We start from the raw sequence: 22,746 nt of genomic DNA on the forward strand, positions 1-22,746 counted from the left end.
AAATAACCTTGCTAATTCTAATTAACTGAGCTCTTCCCAAAATAGTCTGAAAAGTACTAGCTATATGTGAATCATAGCAATTCTCACTATTTCCAATATTTCTTCTAAGCCAAATAAGAGCGGGTGTTTTTATTTTTTTTTTTAATGTTTTAAGAAAAGAAAAGATTGAAAAATAGTAACTAGTCCACGGTTTTAATTTGTTGAGGGATAAAAAAATGTTTAAAAGCCTGTAAAGTATTTGACGGGGGTGGAAGTTTTCAGAGGATATTCACAGCTTTTACAAAAGAAAGTACAGAATTAAATATCAGATTAGCAAAATATTCTAAATATTCGCAATGAAACAGACTCTATAGTGCCAACACAATTTCTCCACTATCTGCGCATCATAAAGCAGCCTGGATTCTGCAGAGCATCTGAAACATGGCACTGGCATGGGCTCCCGCAAATGCGTCCAGCCTTGTCACTCTTCCCCTCTGCCAGATAAAAAAGCCCACCTTTACTTGTTTAGCCAGATCACAGTCGTAATTCAAGGCTCAGCACAATCATGATTTACAAACAGCCTTCCCTAGATCCCAGGTTGGAGCATGTAAGAAGTATCCTTGGCAATAAAACGTGATCAAAAACATTAGTGACCTCGAAAAAGAAACCGCCTCCATTTCTTCATCTATAAATGGGTTATCTACTTTATAAGGTCGTGATGATTAAATGACCTCATAAACAGAGTGCTTAGTGTCGATCATTTGCAAGCGCTCTATTTAAACTATCTCAGTTTAACTATCAGTCCTTTATGCTTCCGTCCGTTTTGCTAGAGTTACGATAAAAGAACCTCCCACAAGAGTGAAAACTGCCACTTGTTCATCTGGTACCCACAATGCCTAGCATCTAGTAGGCAATCGAAAACTGTTTGGTGGCCTAAGGCACCTCTCTGGACTGAGGCAAGGGCGGAGAAGGCATGTGTGAATTAGAGAGCCCACTCGGCCAATGACAAATTCACAGTCGGGCTCAACCACCCACGTGGAGCCCTCCCTGGGTCCGAAGCCCCTCCTCTAGCTGCTCTCCTACGGCAAGGCTCCAGCACACCTGGATGTCTGGACCACCAGCTCACAGGTCAGACGGGCACTCAGAAGCAATGAGTCATAAAGACGGAGAAAAGACTGCTTTTTGTGACAAGGACAAGTGCAATGACGGGAGTGACAGGGAGAAGGCGAAAAAATGAATGGAACGTAGCCCTGGGAATCTGGCACGCAGTGAAGACCCTTAGCCCTGAGCCTAACTCAACCGTGTGCGTAAGGGTCAAGAGCCTTCATCTCACAAGGAAGCACAGAGGGGTGACAGCCTTCAGGTCATCCTGACTCACAAGTGCTTACCGATCAATTTTTTATGGAACAAAATATTTTTTTCTTTTATTTACATCAAGTGAAACAAAAAATATTCAATTGGGGGGCAGGATTTCTTTGACTATGCTTACACAAACTGAGTTATGGGTTCTACACGTGATTGCTGTTAGCTCTACTTGGAAAGGACTAGAGATCTGACTATATCTTCAGTTATTTAAATTCTGAATTGGTAACAACACATTTATTGTTTTGTTCTTTTTATGACTCAACAAAAACACTGTTTCTTTTTAACGTGGCAACAGTAGGGACATTAAAAAATCCTACTTGTTTCTTTTTATTAATATATAGCAAAAGTAATGAGATTTTCCTAGGAGGCATTTATTCTTTCTTTTAAACAAGTAAATCAAATATAATTTCAAGCACTACTGTTTTATTTAACATTTCTAACATACCAATTGGCATTCGTATAACAGAATTAACCTTTAAAGTAAAAATAATTCATTGAATCATAAAAGATCAGCAGCCAAAAGTTAAAAGTGAACGACTAACTTTTACAGATAAATGTTCTGGCCAAGAAAATTTAAGTTAATTTAAGAAGCAACTGATAAAACAGTCTTCACACTTCTAAGAAAAAACTCACTTGTTGAAAACTTTCAATATGTGAAAATCTTCTAAAAGTACTAAAAAAATAGTGTGATAACCTAAAGGACTAAAAACAAACTAAGATTAAGAATTACGTCTATTTTACAGATGAGGAAATTGAAGAATTTGACGCAATATTTTATACATATTGTAAAACATTTGTTTTTCTTCTCAAGAAATTTGTGTTACTAAAAAAAGTTCAGGTTTTTCACACATTGGTACTGGTACCGAGTAAATATCAGTATCTTGTTTATTTTTGATGTTCTAACCTTTCTTCACAAGGATTTCTGGCAGCCTATAACAAAATTTAATAAAACACAGATAAACCTAGGTCAAAACAACATAAAGAGAAAAAAATTTTGGTAACCATGGAAATCAATATATATTTTTATGACTAAGTAAACTTTGCTCCCATTTCTCTGACATGCAAGCAAAAAAAAAAGAGAGAGAGAAGTTACCAATTTACATTATCAATTTACATTAAAAGAAAAGGTAGCACACAAGTTCAAAGAAAGCAAGCTTAATCAGATGACCATTTTTAAAGATAAAAAATGACAAATGGTTTATGATATATTTAAATGTAAAAAAAGGATATGCTTTCTAATTACATGGAGACATACTTTGGTAGTTCGCAAATCTCTTAAATATTACATTGTAGTATAACATTCATTATACTATAAGGCTCTCGTACATGTGTCAATTACACAAATATTACTTATCAAAACACTTCTTTCAAAAAAATAAAATGCCATATTTCCAAAAATATCTTCCCTACTGAAAAACCAACAGCAAAGAACAAGGCATTCAGCAATAAAATAACTACTAATAAGCACAACATAGCCATTTCTGAAAATAATCATACTGAAAGAAAGAAATAAGACAAAAAAAGCATAAAAACAATGAGTTCATTCATGTGAAATTTTAGAAAATGCAAACTAATCTACATCATGGCGTATCCATATATCAAAATGTATCAACAAACTTTAAAAAACATTTGCAGTTTATGATGTCAATTATACTTTAATAAAGCCATTAGCGCCCACATAAATACATTCATACACACATACATGAATAAACAATAAGAAATGTGCAAAATCTATATGAGAAAAATATTCTGGAAAGACAAAAATGTAGATTCAAGAAATGGAAACATAAAGCACACATTTCTCACAAGTTATAAAGTATTTTTCTACCTATGATTCCAAATCTAGAACCAAATTTTAAAAAAGAAAGCGTTAAGTCCAGTTACAGAAAAATAAATTAATAAAAGCTTTTGCTTGGCCAAAGTATCACTAAGAGAGTAAAAAACAAACAAATAAACAAAACTAATAGGGGGGAAATTGCAACTTGTTTCGGAAAGCCAATATCCTTAATGCATAAAGAGCTCTTAAAAAGAAAAAATAAATAAATAAATAGCGAAAGACCAATTAAGGACACAAGAAAAAATGGATAAAGGCTTGGACTGTTTACGGAAATATAAATTAAAATGGCCCTCAAAGGAACAAAAAGATGTTCAACTTTACTCATTAAAAAGTGCAAATTAATACTATACACTTGCATACCTTATCTTTTATCAGAATGGCAAAAATCTGAGGTTCAACGATAAAACCTGCTGCTCACTGTAGGTGAAACCACATTCTAATCAACTGCTGGTGAGTGACTGAAACAGTAATGGTTATGTAGGAGAGTGTGAAATATCTGTATTAAAAATACTTACGTTTTGATGCAGCAATCCCACTTTTAAAAATATACCCTAGAGGCACACTTGTACAAGTACGCAATGCTTTACGCACATTTTTCATTTCACATAATTTATATTCGCAGTTATGTCCATCAGTAAGACTGGGTGAATGAACGTCCAATCGAGCACTTGCAGCCTGTGAAAGAGGGACAGAGACGCCCCGCCACCCCCGACAGGGACGCTATAATCTCCCTACCTCTGATTCCGTGCATGCGGGATGCATCTTTAAGTTGTAAAAAGGTGTAAAATTGTATACGATATGCCACCTTTTATGTAATATGTGGGAGAGGGAATACGTATCTACACACTTATTTGCTTACATTTGCCAAAAAAACTAAAATAAAAATGGAAAAAATAAAGAATGGTAGGGAGACATCTCTCAGTCTCATGAAGCAAAGACAATTCTCCAACGTGAAAACAAACCGAAACAAAGTTCTCTGGAGAGACAGCCTGTTCCAAACTAGACAAAATAAGACTGGATGTAGCGTGTCTAAAGGAAAGAACGCTTTCAAAGACGAATGAGACGGCGATGCCGGCTTGAAAACACCAGAATACGGTAGCACGCGACGCCACGGCCTGTCGCCCAAGGAAAACACTGAGTCTCACCATGTCTGCAGCGAAGAGGCTGCTGTCCTCCCAGATATCTGCCGAAATCGCTTCACCAATAAGGATCAGGTCCTCTGCCAGCAGTTCCAGAACTCGTATTATCATCTGTCTACTGCCTAGGAAAGTAAACGGGAGAGAACCGAGGAAAAGAGTGAACTTCCAAATACATCTGAGTATCATACTGCTCAGCTCCCTAGTGAGTCATGCCTCCAAATTCCTATTTCTCTTTTAATTTTTTTTTTTTTGGATGTTTTTAGAATTGTTGAAAGGGATCACTAGGGAAGTCACATCCACAACTACATTAAAGACCCTGATCATAACACTATTTAACTACAGCAAATCAAATGAGCTCGGCAGCGGGAAAGATGCTCAAGGTAAGAGTAGCAATAATCTAAGGAAAAGTGTTACGAGACAGAGGCGGATTAAAATGATTTTTCATAGTCAGAGAAGCTGAGCCTGGACTGGAGCAAGTGAGGTGTAAATGCCCACGCTGGCGTTTGCTGAGGAAACGTAGAGAAACTCCACGTGAGACAGGCTCTCAAGCTGATATTCACCTGAAACGCTAACAGAATTCCAAAAGACGCGGTGCTGTCGGGGACACACGCCCCAGGGCCATCCCCTTCTCCACGCGGACAACTCTAGGTGAGGTGGACCCTGGCCCGAGAGCTGCCCGGCCCACATACCCACGCTCGGTTTCTCGTGAGTGACAGTGAAACAAACTGGCAGACCATAAGGGCCTGGATTGTTTCATTAGAGCAGCTGGAGAAGGTTCTTTTGGAAATCTCCTATTATATGGAATCGTTACAAATTACACAATAATCTACCAGAAAAGGGCAAGAGAACATTTAGAAATTTTTATGTACCAAGATACAGCTTTATAATTACCAATCTGACTTTTTTACAGCAAATTAAGAAAAGGTTAGATGCAAAATCATTAACTCGGAAACTGTTCTCGGTATGCCATGCAGACAAACACAGACACTTCTTGGTGCCGAAGTCCAGACTTTCCTCCACCACGTTACTGTGTGAGGGGACATGCTGCTCACTCCTGGAAGCGGGGTCAGTGAGAAGTCAGGGTTCGGAGTTTTCCTCGGGATAAAAAATGTTAATGCTTCCCAAATGAACACCTACCTCCTGCTTTGCTCCCCGACACCCTCGAGCAGGCAAAATATAGCCACGGGACTTAGAGAACTATCAGTATGCTACGCATTTTTTACTCTGCTAGTATAAACAAAAAAAGGCGAAAATCGTTTATCTTGTATTTATGTCTTTACAAGTTTACCAACTACTGAAAATGTATAGATTTAGAGAATAAAAATCATTATTGCTTCCGAATCTTTCTTTACTTTCAAATGCTCTGTGCATAAGAGGGTGGACTCTGGCTTCAGAAGAACCTGGGCTCCAGGCTCTGTCAGCCCCGTGTGCCTTGGGGGAGCCGGCGAGCCGCCCTGAAGCTCAGCCTCCCCATCTGACGAAGGGGGGCAGAAGCAGAGACTCCCGCTGACGGAGGAGGAGGTGGGCTGACGTGGGGAACGCAGCGCACAGGAGACCCAGCCCCGCCGCGGGGCGCCGTCTGGCGACGCTTGGTCACGAGACTGCGGGACATCGGCCACACTGCCACCATCCTTACCACTCCCGACTGGCGCTACGCCTACATCCCAGTGTGCACCGCGGCACGCCTTTGCCGCTTTACCTAGCACACCTGAAAGACAACGTGACATGTTCGCGTGTTTTGAGTTCTGTTGTTTGAGGAAACTCCCTGCAAAGGTAAGAAGCGTGCATGCGGTAGGTTTGCTTCTAACGTGTTTCGTGGCTTAAGCAACAGCCGAGCAGGAAGGACGAGCAGCTGAGAGCGGCTGAAACAGTTTCTACAGAGCAAAGCCATGGTTCCTCCTGGCCGGCTCCGGCCGGCCCACCTTCTCTGACGCGCTCGATCACACTGACGTTTCAGAGCTGACGTTCAAAACGGCCACAGCAGCGTGAGGCGGCTGCATGAGACCGTAAATGGAAGGGGCCACGCGTCCAAACAGCGCTACGTGGCAGCCGCACTTAATTAAGGGGTAATGAGACTGCGTAAGTTCTTAGGAACTTATACCCCAGGAGAGGAGTACACAGACGGTAACGGACCCAACACAGAAGGGGGCAGCGCGCGCGCGGCCGAACGCGGCGACCCCAGGGCGCACCGACCTGCGCGCAGGAGCGGGGGCGCGGCCTGCAGGACGGCCACGCAGAACTGCGGGAGGCTGAGCTGCTGCAGCTGCAGCTCCAGGGTGTCCTCGCTGTCCAGCTCGCGCAGGTCCACGTGCGCCACGTCCAGCGGCGAAGGCACGGAAGTCCTGGAGTCCGCGTGGGCGTGGCCGCTGCTTCCGCTGTCAAAGAGACGGTGACAGCCCTGAGCGCAGGAGCAGGACCAGCGCCAGTGCGGCTGGCACTGGTCGCCGCGCTGCTTCGCACGGCGCCGGGCGGGTTTGCGGGCACCCTGGCACGTGTGCGAGGTTAAAAGACGGCGCAAAATTAGAAACGGAACCAAAGCTCTATTGAGACTTGGCTTTGCGAACGGATGCTCTCGCGCGGACGCCCCGGCCGCCTCCCAGGGCAGCAGGCGGGTTCGCGGCAAAGCTCCGTCATCCGCTGGCGAAGGCCACACTATGCGGTTCACGGTTCCCGGGACGTTCTGTGATTGTCATCAAATGCTCTAAGTGAGGCGATATTAACAACTGAGAATGCTAGAACATGCCAGAGGAAACATGATGAGAAATGGAGCACTTTATTAGTATATCCAACATCACACGATGACTTTGAAAATACACTAAGAAATGGAACATGCCACCTTCCGTGGCTTTCTTCATTAAAAAGCAATCTCGCCTTGGGCGCAAAGCTGAGGCTGGGGGAGAAGCGCCACAGAAGAGCTTGAATCTCACGTTTGCAAAGGACCTAAAACCTGGACTTTGATGCTACTCACAGCTGAAGCCACGTCGCAGCTACGCTAAGGCCCGTGGCATGCGGGCCTCCCGAAGCGATGCGTGTTCCGGCACTGCCTCGGTTTCCACACACCGAGCATCCCGCCATTCGGAAATGAGCCACGCCCCCCAAACTCGGAGTGCCCACGAGGAAGCTGTTTACGCGGGAGTGGATTCACAAGCAGGTGGCACACCGGATGCAGCGTAGAGAACGGGGCAGGAAGGCGTTGCGAGGGGAAAGAGAAAAACCACGCTCCCCGGGGGCTGGGGGCCCCGGCGCTCCGCTCCTCCCGGCCAAACCCCGCCCTGCTCCTCACCCACTGCAGAGCGGGTACGGCCTCTCCACGCCTCAAGTTTTCCTATGAAATGATAATAATGCCACTCTTATCGTGGGATCATTATGGGATAAAGTGGGACGGCACTTGGCCTGACACGAAGCGCACAACACGCGTGAATTGGTGTCGGCTCGTAGCGGCAGCAGTCACAGGAAAACGGCCAAGCCAGCGGACCCTGCTGAATGCCACCAGAGAGGGGCTTCATGTTTTCAGGATGCTCGTAGCCTAAGGATGAGGTAGCAAATACCACACCACTCCCTTTAAGGAAACATGACATAAAAATCTGCACTTGCACAAATAAATACGGTAAATGGCACGCCTTGAAGGAGCCTTTGTTTTATAGATTCTCCAATCATTCCCTTTACTGGTAAACACCGACGCATTCGAATTACGATTAGAGTTACAAAAATGGGTTTAAAATGCTATCGGAATGTATCTATCACTTAAAGCTATTTGCCATTTGGAGCTGGCAAAAACAATGTAGTGGATGAGAATCATCATCCTTGTTAATGAAATAGAGCAAAACAGAAAACACAGTTCGCTGTGTCGCATGTGGCATCAGAGTACTTACTACTCTGTGGACGCACACACGCGGGTGCACAAACATGCGCACACGCGCACACACACGCACACGGAGTACACGCCCGTGTGCTGAGCACTGAGCTGCAACGTGATGTTCACTTCTCACTGTGGCTCACGGTCAAGGAGTACAAAAGCCGCGGGCTTATTAGCTCAAGGCCTCGACCTGGGGCGACGACAGAGAAGACACGACCTCCCTCCGAAGCGAACACACGCGTGCGTCGGCCGCTTTCCCGCAGTCACCTGGACGACACGGCATCCCAATCCTGGCCGTCCCCTCTGGGGCGCTGGCCGGTGCGTCCCACCACAGAGGGCCGGGGGCTGCTGCTCCCTGGAGAGGGGTTCTGAGAGGGGTGAGTAACTCTCACTTCATGACAGTAAGACAAAGAAGAATTCTGGGAAACTGTGTCTGTGGAGAAAAGAGAAAAGAATTACCCGTTAGTAGAAACGGATCACTCATTGTGTAGTGTTTCTAACAAAATGAAGACAGCAGCAACGCCCCTGTCGGCATAAAAACAAACGTGAAGCTCGACCGCTTCTGAAAGCACTCACTCGGCACGTTACGTTTCCATCTAACGCACCTCATCACACGGACCCCCCGCCCAGCGTCGCCACCCGCGACAGGACAGACGCCAGGCGACGCACGCGCCTGCTTAGGCTCGCCAAGAAACCCAACCTCAAGCCGCCTACGAAAATTAGCTCAAAGCGGGTCAACAACCTAAACACGAGGTAGAATCTGGAGCTCTCGGAAGAAAATACAGGGGTTAGCCTTCGCGACCTTGGACTTGGGATGGAGTCTTAGAGGTGGCGCCACAGCACAAACGGCCAGAGAAAACACGGGTAAATTGGACTTCGCCGAAATTAAGAACTTCCGTCCACCAAAGGACAGTATCAGGAAAGCGAAAACCTATCGATGGAAAGAAAGTGTTTGCAAGTCATGTATCCAGGCCACACAGAGAATTCCTAAAACTCAACGGAACCCAATTTAAAACGGGTTAAGGACCGTATGACAGCCATTTCTGCAGAGAAGGTAGAAGAACGGCCCACGATCACATGCGAAGCCACTCGGGGATAAGTCACCCCTCGGCAGTCATCAGGGAAGCGCGACGGGAGACCGCGATGACAGGCCCCTTCGCACCTACTAGGATGGCCAGGGGTAATGAAGGAAAAGAGCGAGCGTCGGCCCGGAGCCTCACGCCACGCTGGCGGGGACGCAAAGCGGCGAGCCGCTGAGAACCGTGAGGCCGGCCTCAGGAAGCCAGACAGAGAGCTGACCGGGGCCCGGGCGCTCGCACCCTTAGGGACACACCCGAAAGGCTGAAAACAGGGGCTTGGACACAATAACCGAAAGGTGGGAACGACGCAGCACCGTCACGTGAATGGATAAACCAAATGCGGTCTGCACATGCAGACCCACGAAAAGGAAGGAAACCTGGCACACGCTACAGCACAGACAAACCTTGAAACCATTACACTAAGTGACGTAAGCCGACACAAAAGGACAAATGCCATATGATTCCACCCGCATGAGGTTCCCGCGACAGACTGAGAGATGAGAAGCAGATCCGCAGGCCGTCGGCCTCGGGGGATGGAGAGCCGGCAGACGTATGCTGTGTCTTAACAAAGATGAGGAGAGTCCACACCCTCTGAGATCTGTACTAAAGCTAACGCAAAGCACATGTATCCAAATAACACAGGGTAAGTGAGGCTCTCGACAGAATGGGGGCAAACTGTGAAGCATGATCACAAATGGTCGCTGTAACTTAACATTGCGTAAGCGCTCAGAAACCCCACATTGTAAGCAGTTTTGACTCGACTTGGCCATTAGGTGGTGCTTCTTCCCTGCAAAGTCGGGAACTATGATCACGTAACACTCTGACTACATCACAAATTGCGTAGTTTCCATAAAATACAAATCGGTATTTTTCAACCCAAACAATTTAACACGACATATAATCTGCTGTAATACCCAAATAGCTGGACTCTGAATCCTAGTCCCTAACTTCCAACATCACTCCGTATGCATGTAAATAAAAGAAACGCCCTGCAAAGGTGTCTTACCAAACTGAGAGAGAGAGAGAGAGGACTGGCTCAGGAATGACTGTCATTGTTTGCGAAGGTGATCGTTTGTTCATGTTAAGGAATGGGAGTCCACCTGGTGAGACTTTGGATCCAGTACGCCCTAACGGTAAGTGTAACGGGGTTCTCGGAAGCATCTGCAAGCACCGCCCGTGACTGACACACAAATACAGTAAGTACCTTGCTTACTAGAGAAGAACCCCGGATCTCGGTGGAAGTTCAGTCTGTTCCTTAAGCACACGCTCAGCTGCTGCAAGCAGGACAGCGACTGAAGTGCCAGGCGGTGCTCTCCGTCGCCCGCGAAGGCCGGTTTCAGCAGAGAGAGGAGGCTCTGAAGTGAAGAGCAATGAACACGATCAGGGGGCAAAGATCACTGGGGTTAAACGAGCCGCCAAACTTTACAAGACATAGGAAACAGAAACGGGCAAAAATGTTTTAGCATAACACAAGAAGGTGGGTCGAAATGAGACAAAATTTAAACAGTCAGTGGTGCCTCTATCTAAAACCCGTCAGGTGCCACCAATTCTGAGGGGACACAGGATGTTAGGTTTTGCAACCCTTTTTCAGTAGCACATAGGGGCTTCTGCATCACACGCAGCCAAATTGTTCTGCCACGTTTGCTAATGAACAGCTTCTCCTCTGCTGTCACTGACAGCGGTGACACGATGGGTTAAGAGGCGCCAGGCCGTGACAGGCCGCCCAGCCCTGGGATGGCAGAGCGGGGGTGCTGGGCACCAGCCCACCTGCGCGTGGGCCGCGACCCCCAGCCTGGGCCCCGAGGTGTCCACCAAGCTGTCCATCGTCTCCACTGCTCGCCACTGCCACGTGCCCACAGCACGGAGCGCTGCACCTTGTACACACTGGACTCACAAAGGCAGATGCCACTCTCGATGGCGAGAGGGTCACCACTGCCCGGCCTCGGTTTCCTCAGCCTCGTCTGCCTTCAGGGGACTCTGACGGCAAATCAGGGCGGTCCACCTGGACTGCGTGTGTCCAAGGGGACCACCTCCCGCCAGAAGAACCAGCGCTACCCAAGTAAGTCAGAGAGTAAGTGGTCTAGACGAATACGTCATTCTTCAAACATGGTCGTGCACGCTTCCCGCCTAGGGACTGCGGCGTTGCAAAATTTTCATCGCTACAAGGTCTCTATTTCAAAATACCAATCGATCCCCGCAGACGCTCACCTGAACGACTCTGGGCCTCTGGAAGAAAATCTCGGCGGGGAAGTCCTGCATGATGACGTCCTTCAACAGCTCGCAGGTGTTCCAGATCAGGGTGTGGTTGCTGCTGCGGAGCGAGCTGCAAGCACAGGGCGCTTTCGTCGCAGTTTCCGCGTGCCAGACCCTGAGAACCTCGCGGCCTGACTCGCTCGCACCTTCCCCTCTCAGCCGAGACGTCCCTGCCCCGGGGAGGCCCTCCTGGCCCTCGGCCCTCATCCGTAAGCAGCTCTGGGCGGGCCCGTGCTGGATTCGGCACTACGGAACCGTGTGTGACTCTGTGCCCCCACTAGACCCTCGAATGCAGGGGCTACACGGTGGCCCAGGGACTACCACAACAATAAGGTTCATGAGGTCAAAGGGCACAGGATTCAATGAAATCAGCCAAATGAATTTAGAAGACAGAAAAAAATAATAGTAAGTAGAGAGTTAAATTCTAACAATTAAGATTCCTTACTGCTCTTCCCTATCCCAGGCGAATCAAGCTGGGGCTCCCCCCTTACCCCATACAGAGGACACCCCACAACTTCTCAGACAATATGTACCCTCCTAGGGATATAGGAGTTTTTCCCCCACCTTGCCCACCTGCCCCCCACCCCACTGCAAGAAACACAAGCCCAGCTCCGGTCCACCACCCACAGGTGTGCCCTAGAGGCCATCTCTCTCCCTTAGGGACAAACTGGGCCTGACCGACCACGCCCGTCCTGCCCCTTTCCTGCGCATGGCCTCTTCGATATGTTGTTCCAAGAGAATTTCCTGAGGCCCAGAAATGCCATTATCAAAAGTCAGTTAATAGCAACCTCCTATCTCGAGCAAATAGGTCTTTCTTTTCCAGATTCTCACCTCAATAGTTGAGGCATTCACAGAAATTAAAGTTTTAGCAAAAAAGGAAAGTAGACATCAACACACCCTCCAAATGTCTATATATCACCTCTCTACTTTTGGAGTAATGATCAATAACCACCCATTACATAAGATGAGTGGTCCCCAACCTTATCACAGAGCCCATGTTTTTAAATGTATTGTCTACCAATAATACTGCATTCATGTTTAATTTTTCCATTTTTATTAAGCAAAGACGTAGCAATGGCCAATCAGAGAATGTGGGCAAGAAGAGATGACTCATGTCACCAAGGAGCACACAAGATTACAACCACAAAAAAGAAACTCGATGTGTGGCCTGATTACAGGCAAGCAGAAATTGTCTGGCTTGCTTTCTGCAATACTGAGAATCACTCGTCTATTCCCATTACTACGTATCTTTTTGACTTGTGAAAATGTGCAGAATTAGCAACCAGATGTAATGGCGATAAATGAACCAAAAATGCCCGAAATACGTCAGGCACTGTACCTTTCGTTAGAGGACAGGACATGTCTGTCAGTTGTGGTCAAGGGCAGCCAAGGAAATGTAGAAAACTTCAAACACTTCACGGCCTGATTCACTGTAAATGGAAGAGCAGAACTTAACCATCAAAGAAGACACTGATGACAGATTCACGACGTGGAATACAGCGTCACCTTTAAAACCATTCCCAAGTAAAGCCACACCTTACACTAATGTGACACACACCGAACGAGGCCAGCCGCAAGCCCACCCTCTCCCGGGAGGAACAGAGGCGGTCTCTTCTCTTCAGCGGGGCTTACACGTTGTTGTTAGAAGAGCATTAAACACAGACCTGTATCCAATGATATTTTCCATTTTACTGGCTGTATCGAATGACAGTTTCCATTTTACTGGCTGATCAAAGCACAGAGCTTAAATTCAACATAAAAGCAACTGCATTTGGAGGTAACTTTAATTGCAGAAATTAAAAATGACATAAACATGACCATATGCTATACTTAGTCACGGTCATATATCCTCCATGGAGTCAGGTGTTTAAAGCTCTTTGCAGATGACAGATCAACTATCGGTGTGCAAAGAAGATTAAAAGAAATTTGAGAAACCAACACAATTTTAAATTATTGCTGTTCAAATTACGTTTTAACAGGTTCCCCTGCCCCAGACGTATTGAGAGATAGTTGACATAGAACATTGCATAAGTATAAGCTGTGCAACGTGATAACTTTCATGCACTTATATACTCCACACGACGATCAAACAGGCAACATCTCCATCCTCTTGCATGACTGCCAACTTTTTCCTGTGGTGAGAACATTAAGATCTACTCTCTCGGTATTCTGACAGATTAGTATTTTAACAGATCTTATATTGAACAAGTTAAGGTGGTAACAATGAGAAATCTCCATAAGCCCTTCCAAATGACAAAGTCCTTCTGCCAAATGCTTTGAAAAGAGCACGGAATGGTTTAATTCAAAAACCAGTATTATTTCCCAAACAAAGCACAGTTGCTTCTTTCAAAAATGCTAAAACAGGGTTTCCTTTCTCAAGGCAAAGCAAGAGGTATGTGGAGGGAAGCACAGCCTTACATTACAGGACAGAAAAATGTGTCCAGAATAAGCCACACCATCAATCCGCGAGCTGCAACTCACACAAAAAAGCGTGACCATCTCAAGTGTCCAATTGTTGTCCACAGCTTCATTCAAATACCCGTCCCCAGCCCTGGAGATACCTGCTCCCTTCAAAGGCCTCTCAGAGTCACTCTAGAAAGTCTCCCAGCCACAAGCACAAAGAACCACCACCCCCAAACCCTAACGAAACTTTTCCAGAAAGGAAAGGTAAAGTATTTTAATAGCTGAATAAGTTTTCTGTTCTTCCTCATGCTGTTATTCAACCTGAGAGTTTCTACGGAACTTTCTCAAACTGGAGGGCTTCCAGCTGGGTTGAGCTGAATCCCTGGCACCAGCGGATGCACTGCTGAGCACGACCTCTTCAATTCAGCTTCCCAGGCAATGAAGTGTGAAGTCCACGCTTACTTAAGCTTTCCCTAACGCTGTCGCCTAGAACAAAGGTTTCTTCCTGTCTAACCATCGGTGTCCTCACCAGTAAAATGGAAATACCAATAGTACCGATCTCCTTGGCACTCCCTGAGGATTCGCTTATTCAAAGGACACATACTGAGTGCCTGATCCATTGTTGGCATCGTTCTGCATAGGGGATAAAACACGTTTGCAGCTATCACTAAGCTTACAGCGAGAGAAGCAAGAAGTAACTTCAGATCACGGTACCTGTTCGAAATAAAACTAAGCACAGATAGTGATCACTGGCTAGAGGCCTCAGGAAGGTCTCTCTGAGGAGGCGGCACGTGAGCAGAAGCCGGACACAGCCAGACACGGAAGGAGCGGGACGAGCTCGCCCAATCGGAAGTCCAGAGTCAAGCGGATGCTGGGCTACACGCGTGAAGAAACAGAGGTGATGCCGGGTCTTTGGCTGGGTGGCCGGATGGACAGCGCCCGCGTGAGCTGCAGAATGAGGCGGCCGCGCGGGGCACAGCACGGTCCCGGGAAAGACCTCGTGCGGAACGAGCCCTAAGCGCCCCGCGCCTCTGCCACCCGCCCACGCAGCTGCTCAGACGCAGTGCGGCCGGCGCGACGCTTTCCCGCTCAGACTCTACGGCCCGAGCTGATCTGGGGAAACCGAAACATTCGGTTAGCGCTGAACTGCTCAAGGCTGACCACAGCGCATCGCCATGGCGATAAGGAAAGGTGCGTGAATTTCCACTTCCCCAGGTCAGCAGCTCTGCTCCCGACACACACTTACCCGCGGGTCGCGGGGGCGCGTCCCTCTGCTGGAAGCTACTTCCGTCTGGAGGAAAATACCCTGTTAAGATTTCAGTCGGTTGTGGCAATTCTGAAAAAATATATATATATATATATATTACTATTATATTGATTTTATTATTTGCTAAAAGCAATTTTTTTTTAATTTTTACTCTTTTTGAATCATGTTAAAAACCAGAAAAATAATCGGGTTTTTTTCCCCCTCTGGATAGTCTGTCTTCCCACATAGGAAAAAAAAAAAATGTGAATGTTAAGCCAATTTCAAATTGAGGGTTGTCATTTCCACCTCTCTCTCTTTTACTATTAATACGACTATTAGGATGAATACGTCCACAGAGTGCACAAAGGATCTGTCACAGAATCTGTCACAAAGCATTAATTCAAGGACTCTTCTTCGCCTCTGCTTCTAAGTCCATCTCCTCTCCTTTACTTCTATTATACAGTTCCTGATCACTTTATTTTCCATTAATCTTTTCTAAAAAGTTATCAAAGAGAGTCAAGCACTGTCTTTCCACACCTTTGATGACTCTGTCACACGTGACCACATATTCCACACTTCAGATGTTATAAGAATGAGAAAAGGCTGAAACGAAATTTTATAAGTTTCTGTTTTAAGTTCTCCTATCAGTAGTTCTTAATATTAATACAGATCTTAAAAATTAGCTGTAGACCATATCTCTAATCTCACCCATAAAAAACTAGGTTTAAAATTTCACAACTTAAAGTTCAGCTTTGTTATGGCTTAGACACAAATTGTAAAATACATTGTTAAAAATCACAATCACACAGGACGTCAATAAAATGGCACCTGCCACAGCAGTGCCAATGGTCACAGCAGTATCAGAACAGCACTGGTGTGCAGAAAACTGTCCTACCAGAGTAAGCAATCAAAAATATGTTTTTTCATACTTTTACTGCTCAAGTCCATGTTTCATGAGCTTTTCTTTAAATCAATCTGAATGCCTCCCACGTGGAAGATACTACACCGAACATAAAATAACAACAAGGACAAAACTATAGCAGCCAACAATTCTGTGCCTAATATATGTTTGGCCTCATGCTGAGTCCTTCACAGGCACTGTCTCATTTAATCCTCGTGACAATTTATAAGATGTTCTTTCTTATTGTCCCAATTTTTGGACGAGACTACTAAAGCCTGGAGGGATTAAGTAACTTAGCAAACGGTCACACAACTGACGGCAGAACCCGGACTTAAATCCATGTCTCCTTAACTCTGATTTCAACCAGCAAACCATGTGTATCTCATTCTGATTGGACCCCCTAACAAAGTCATGAGCTAGGGCAGATGTCATTGTAGCTCTATATAAAGAACACGGTCCAAAAATGCAAACACAGAACATTCGGAGCAACATCTGACATATGGTAATGAGGGCTGAGTGCTCAAGGAAAATGTGTTACCATTAAAAAAAAAAAAAAAATCTGTCAAACTGGTCTCACAAAAAAAAAATAACTGGCACTTTTTAGGCCCCTTAACCAAAAAAGCAATATATACAAATGTATACTCTTCTGAATTACAGTAAATGAGGGAGAAAAAAGGTCAAGCTCGTGTAAATTAACACAAGAAAAATAAATTGGGGGGGGGGCGGTAGAGGAGTTAATCCTCCCCTTAGAATCAACCAATAGAACCAATATATTTTCACGGAATACATCAGATTGATTCCAAAGAATTACCAGTTTGGTTGGTTTGGTAGGATGCAGAATACAGCGCAGGAACTTCTGAAGGAAGAATGAAAAGCCCATCCAGAATGCCATCGATTTCAGCTTGAAGATTTGGCTCCACATTAGCACGAAGTTTAGATAAGAATTCAACCGCACCAAGATCAACCAAATGCTGGACTGCTGGGGGATACTGAAAGAATAGGAGTGTCTTGAGAGTCACCATGAATATCGAAATCTCTGGATTCATTCTTATAGCAATCAAAACATAAAAATTATTTTGGGTATACCAGATGTTCCTTTTTCAAAAAATGAATCCTACCCTCCCCACCTCCAACCAAAGGATGCTGAGATAACACGGATCACCCATGACTGCATAGCAATTTACAGTTGCAAAAGGTTAAACTTGTTTTGACACATGACATTTGATAACTATTCTCAAAATAGGCTGAGAAACATATATCTGAAAAAAAGATATGGGAAAAGCAATTTAGCGCACCTGTTCTATTTATTAATCATGGTCTGTAACATCATCTTTAAATGTGTTCTCTCATAAAGACACACCTAATTTTTAAAACATACATAACACAAGGAAAAACAAATGATAACTATCAGCCTCCTACGGATTCCAAAATCACATACCAAAATTCTGAATTTCTGTATTACCTCAGAGAACAGTAGAGACAATGTGAGATTTAACATCACAAGTTAAAGATGGGCATTATAGATCCAAATGAATTCATTCAACTGCTCCCAATGTTTTGAACTTTAATTGACTTTTCAACAAGTGCTACAATTAAACGACTAAGAAATACATAGTCCTGATTATTTCAAAATGATCCTACCTTAACCAATCTGTTCAACAGGCTCAGAACCTCTTCTTTCATTGGAACAGTCGGGAAATTGAACCATTCCAGCAAGTGGACAAAAAGTAGCCTCTCCTGAATGAGATCGGCATAGCAGATTAAGTTGTGCTCAACCTTGGAGAGGATATTCTTGAGAGCGCGTTCCCTGATCTCGGCCAGCTGATGACCTGTCAAAGAAATACAGCACAAAGCTATTGCCTGACTCCAAAGAGACGACCACCCGGAATTTACCCTAAAACTTTGTCATCGGAAACGCGACACGTCCCGTCTCGGCAAGTGGCCACGACAGGAGGGTGACTCTGGCGAGGGGAAACTCAGACTGTTACCGAGTTTCTTGATGATCCCGGTCAGGACCATCTCGTCCTGCTCAATCAGCTGCTGCCGCCACCGCCGCCGCCGCCGCCGGAGAATTAAACTGCCGCGCCACAACGTCCGGCCACGATTAATGTCCCCCCGGAAACACGACCAGGCAGACAGCGGGTTCCGCAGCGCGGGGGGCGAACCACCCAACGGGAGGCGTTCCGTGAGTTATTCGCAACCCCCGCGCCCCAAAAGAAGCGTTCAGTCTCTCTGTAATTACTATCACGCAGTTACTAGACCGTGGTCTCCGAGGTAAGGACCGGAAAGAACGCAGCACGCGGAGGCACAGCGGCTTCGGCGCGGTGCACGCCGGGAGTGGTAGTCTGGGCGCCGCGGTGCCCCCTTCCCGGAATTCCGGCCCCGCCCCGCACCCGACGCCCGGGGTTCCCGCGTCTGAGAGCTGGCTCGCGCGTGGGTGGCAGAGGCCCAGGCGGAAGCCCGGTCTCCCCGTGTCCTCGTGCCCCGTGACACCCCACCCCTCAGTCCGAATTCTCAGGTCCTGGAATGTCACACTTTAGAACGCTGACTTTTCTGTTGTTTGGATTCCCCCAACTCCCTGTTACTAAATGACTTACCCTCCTTGTGAAATGTACCAGCGAAGTCGAGCAATGTCTTGGATGCCTGAGTTCAGCAGAGACAAGCCACAGAAGAAGCGGTGGGGTGAGGAATAAGTAAACGAGAGATAGAAGGGGCTGTAGAAAGAATAGAAGGGAGGCGGGAGAGGTAAGGGTTTGAATTAGTATTTGATTGCACCGAAGTTGACTTTTGCATTATAATCGATCTCAACAAATTGGGAAATTTTCTAAGCAATGGAAGAGCAACAACGACGAGATGGGATGTGTAAAATGATTTGCGTTTTAGGGAACTTTTCATCTTAACGATCTTTTCGATCTTCCTGAGAATAGAATGTCAAGGCAGCTAGCTATTCCCATTCTAGTTTTGTAAAAGAGAGAGAGAGAGAGAGAGAGAGAGAGAGAGAGAGAGAGAGAGAGAGAGAGAATGAACTGAATATCAAAGAATTGCCTCGCTTAAGCTCACAACGCCTAGTGAGTGGTGGATTAAGGACCTGACCTTAAATTTCTTTGTAACATTCATAGGACTTTGCTGCATCTGCGTGTGTATGAGAGTGGTGACTTTTAAGTGGATCTTGAAAGATAAGTAGTTTATTTGATAGGCAAAGAAATGGCGTAAGGCAGGGGTCCCCAATTCCCCACCACAGAGTGGTACCAGTCCTGGCCTGCTAGAAACCGGAGATGCAGCAGGAAGCGGGAAAGGCGGGGCCAGCAGCTTCATCTGCATTTGCAGCCGCTCCCCAGCCCTAGCGTCACCGCCTCAGCTCCACCTCAGATCATCTGCCTTAGATTCTCATAGGAGCACTGGTCCCTGATGCCAAAAAAGTTGGGAGCTATTCGAGTAAGAATTCCTGCCAGGAAAAAAAAAAAAAAATGAAATCATGCCCCATAACTTTGTCCTATTAATTTACATAATATTTAATCTTTAGGGGGATCATAAAATTCTAATTTATCTTCTCAATACCAAAATAGAAAGTTAATAAATATTTTTTGCCGTTTTAAAGTGGAAGGATTGAAACAAGGTATATTCATGCTCCATTTCAAATAGCAGAGCAATGTGAATTTGAACTATGCTCTCTGCCCAGTTTAATAAATAGGGGTCTCAATTACCATTACGGAGAAGCAGATAAGGATGTCTGCCTTCCCCATTTCCGCTCAACATTGTACTGGAAATTTTTTTCAGGGTAGTTAGTTCATAAAAAAAATAAAAGTCATCCAGATTAGAAAGGAAAAGTAAATCTATTTCTACTTGCAATTGAGATGACCTTATACATAGAAAATCCTGAGGAATCTACAAAAAAAAATTATTAGAACAAAGGAAAGGTCTTAGCAAGGTTGCAAAATACAAAATCAATATGCAGAATTAATTTTATTTCTATACACTAGTGATAAACAATCCAAAAATTTATTAAGAAAAATAATTCCATTAACGATAACATCAAGATTAATAAAATACTTGGGCATAAATTTAACACCATAAATGCAATACTTCTACACTGAAAACTATAAAATATCATTGAAAGGAATTAAAGTACTCAATAAATAAAAGGACATCCCATGTCATGAATTGGGAGATTAATATTGTTAAGCTGGCAATATTCCCAAGTTGAACTGGAGATTTAAAGCAATGCCTGTCAAATACCCAATTACCTTTCTAGAAGAAATTGACACACTTATTCATCTGAAAACAATAGGGATATTATTAGCTTATCTTGATATGGAAATCAAGAGAATCAGACTGGCCAAAATAATCTTGGAAAAGAACAAAATTGAAAGATTTACACTTCCCTATTGCAAAACTTACTACAAAACGACAGTAGTCAACATTGTGTGGAACTAACATAGGGACAGACGTGTAGACGAATGGAATAGAATTGAAAGTCCAGAAACGATCCTCATGTTTATCGTCAATTGATTATCAACCAGTGTGCCAAGACGATTCAATGAGAAGAGTCTCTTCATCAAATGGAACAACTGGATTGTCACATGCAAATAAATGAATTTGTATCCATATCTCACACCCTATAAAAAATTAATACAAAGTGGATCAAAGATCTAAATGCAAGAGCTAAAACTATAAAATTCTCAGAATAGGACATAGGCATGAATCTTTATGAGCATGAATTAGGCAGTGCTTTCTTAGACTTGAAAGTAAAACACAAGCAAAAAAATAAATTGGACAGCATTTAAATTTGAAACTTATACTTCCAAGGACACTATCAAGAAAGTTATAAGACCACCTGAGAATAGGAGAGAATATTTGCAAATCATATATCTAATAAGAGTCTCTTATCCAGAATACATAAAGAGCTTTTACAACTCAACAATAAAAAACAAATAATTTGATTTAAAAATGTGCAAAGGATCTGAATAGACATATTTTCAAAAAAGATGCGTAAATGTCCGATAAACACATGAAAAGATCCTAAGCAGCATTAGTCATCCAGGAAATGCACATCAGAAAACCAGAATGAGATGCCACTAGGGCGGCTGTGAGCAAAATCAGGAAACAGCTTTGTGGGCAAGGATGTGGAGAACCTGGAAACCTCATCCATTGCTGCCGAGAGTGTAGAATAATGCAGCCTCTGGGGCAACCACGCCAGGAGTGCCTCGAAAAGTTAAACGTAGAATGAACGTATGACCCAGCAATTCCTGGATGTATATCCTAGATATTTGCCCAAAAGAATGGAAAACAGGTATTCAAGCGAATCCTTGCACATAAATGTTCAGAGCATCACTGTTTACCATAGCCGAAAGTGGAACACAATCCAAGCCCGCCAGTGGAGGAATGAATAAACGGAATGTAGTAGAGCCATGCAATTGAATAGGATGTGGCCTTAAGAAAGAATGAGTTCATGATACGCGCTACGACATGCACCAACTTCGAAAACACTATATTAAGGGGAAAAAAGCAAGGCACATCGCAATCAGGCCACATATCGAGTGATTCCATTCACCTCTGTATTAATCTGCCCAGGCTGCCATACCAAAGTGCCACACTCTGGGCGGCTTGAACAGCAGCGATTTATTTGTGCACAGTTCCGGAGGCAAGAAGTCCAAGGTCAAGGTGCCAGAAATGTGGTTTCCGGCGGGAGCCAGCTTCCTGGCTCGCGGAGGGCAGCCTTCCAGCCGTGTCCTCACGTGGCCCTTTCTCTGCGCGTCTGCAGGGATGCACAGGCTCTGTGGTGACTCTTCCTGTTCTCACAGGGAAACCAGTTCTGTGGGATCAGGGCCCCACCCTTGTGACCTCATTTAGCTTTAATTACTTCCTTAAAGGCATTTTATTCAAATAGATTCACCTTGCGAGTTAGGACTTCAGTGTATGAATTTTGTGGGGAAAACAGTTCAGTCCATAACAATAGGAAATATCCAAAATAAGCAAATTCGTAGAACCTGAAAGCAGATTGCTGGGGGGGGGGGGGTAGACTAGCAAGTTTACTTCTGGATCCCCAAATACATAAAAGCAGGGCCTTGAACAGATATTTGCACACACTTTACAGCAGCATTCTTCACAAGCCAACACATAGAAGCAACCCAAGTGTCCATCAATGGATGAATAATCAAAGCGGCTCATATATACAATGAAATATTATTTAATTCTTAAAAAGAATTAAATTTTAATACAGGGTACAACGTGAATGAACCTTGTAGACATGATGGTAAATAAAGCCAGACACAGAAGGACAAATACTACCTGATTCCACTTATATGAAGAACCTAAAGTAATCAAATTTGCAGAGACAAAAAGTAGAATAGTGTTTGCCAGGGGCTGGAGTAAGTATTTAATGGGTATAGAATTTCAATTTGGGAAGATGAAAAAAGTTCCAGAGATAGATAATGGTGGTTACACCCACAACGTATGTTTTGCCAAAATTTTTAAAATAATTATTTAAAAAGAAAGAGACATACATTGCAAAAGTGAAAGGAAAAAAATGGGCGATGATGGGGTTCTATTCGCTCAGCACAGTTTCGTGATTTCTGTGGCCCAATACAATTACCTAATGAGAAAACCAACATGTGACAACGTCACCCAGAAACGGGGCAGGAGGGACATGTCGGTACCGCGGACCTTCGAGTCAGGTCGAGGAACCTAG

At 44.8% G+C, this 22,746-nt stretch overlaps 1 protein-coding gene across 6 annotated transcripts in view; it reads right to left on the bottom strand.

Annotated features, from left to right (window-relative positions):
- Window positions 1-18,337, bottom strand: part of RTTN (rotatin) — a 100,338-nt gene extending 82,001 nt beyond the window's left edge. For 2 of the 6 annotated variants that reach the window (XM_036230126.1, XM_016132591.2), the window contains exons 1-11: window positions 18,047-18,336; window positions 17,700-17,887; window positions 16,870-17,047; window positions 15,158-15,247; window positions 14,626-14,787; window positions 12,848-12,938; window positions 11,464-11,578; window positions 10,460-10,610; window positions 8,444-8,609; window positions 6,514-6,695; window positions 4,327-4,442 (exon numbers count right to left, since the gene is read on the bottom strand). In XM_036230126.1, coding sequence (XP_036086019.1) covers window positions 4,327-4,442; window positions 6,514-6,695; window positions 8,444-8,609; window positions 10,460-10,610; window positions 11,464-11,578; window positions 12,848-12,938; window positions 14,626-14,787; window positions 15,158-15,247; window positions 16,870-17,047; window positions 17,700-17,887; window positions 18,047-18,077 — 1,470 coding nt within the window. In that variant the 5' untranslated portion in view covers window positions 18,078-18,336. Of the gene's footprint in view, window positions 1-4,326; window positions 4,443-6,513; window positions 6,696-8,443; window positions 8,610-10,459; window positions 10,611-11,463; window positions 11,579-12,847; window positions 12,939-14,625; window positions 14,788-15,157; window positions 15,248-16,869; window positions 17,048-17,699; window positions 17,888-18,046 lie in introns of those variants that run through there. The other 4 variants (XM_036230129.1, XM_036230127.1, XM_036230128.1 and 1 more) reach the window with 4 other exon arrangements.
- Window positions 18,338-22,746: the final 4,409 nt, after the last annotated feature.

This window comes from Rousettus aegyptiacus, unplaced genomic scaffold, assembly GCF_014176215.1.
Source record: "Rousettus aegyptiacus isolate mRouAeg1 unplaced genomic scaffold, mRouAeg1.p scaffold_m13_p_12, whole genome shotgun sequence".
Classification (NCBI taxonomy): Eukaryota; Metazoa; Chordata; class Mammalia; order Chiroptera; family Pteropodidae; genus Rousettus; species Rousettus aegyptiacus.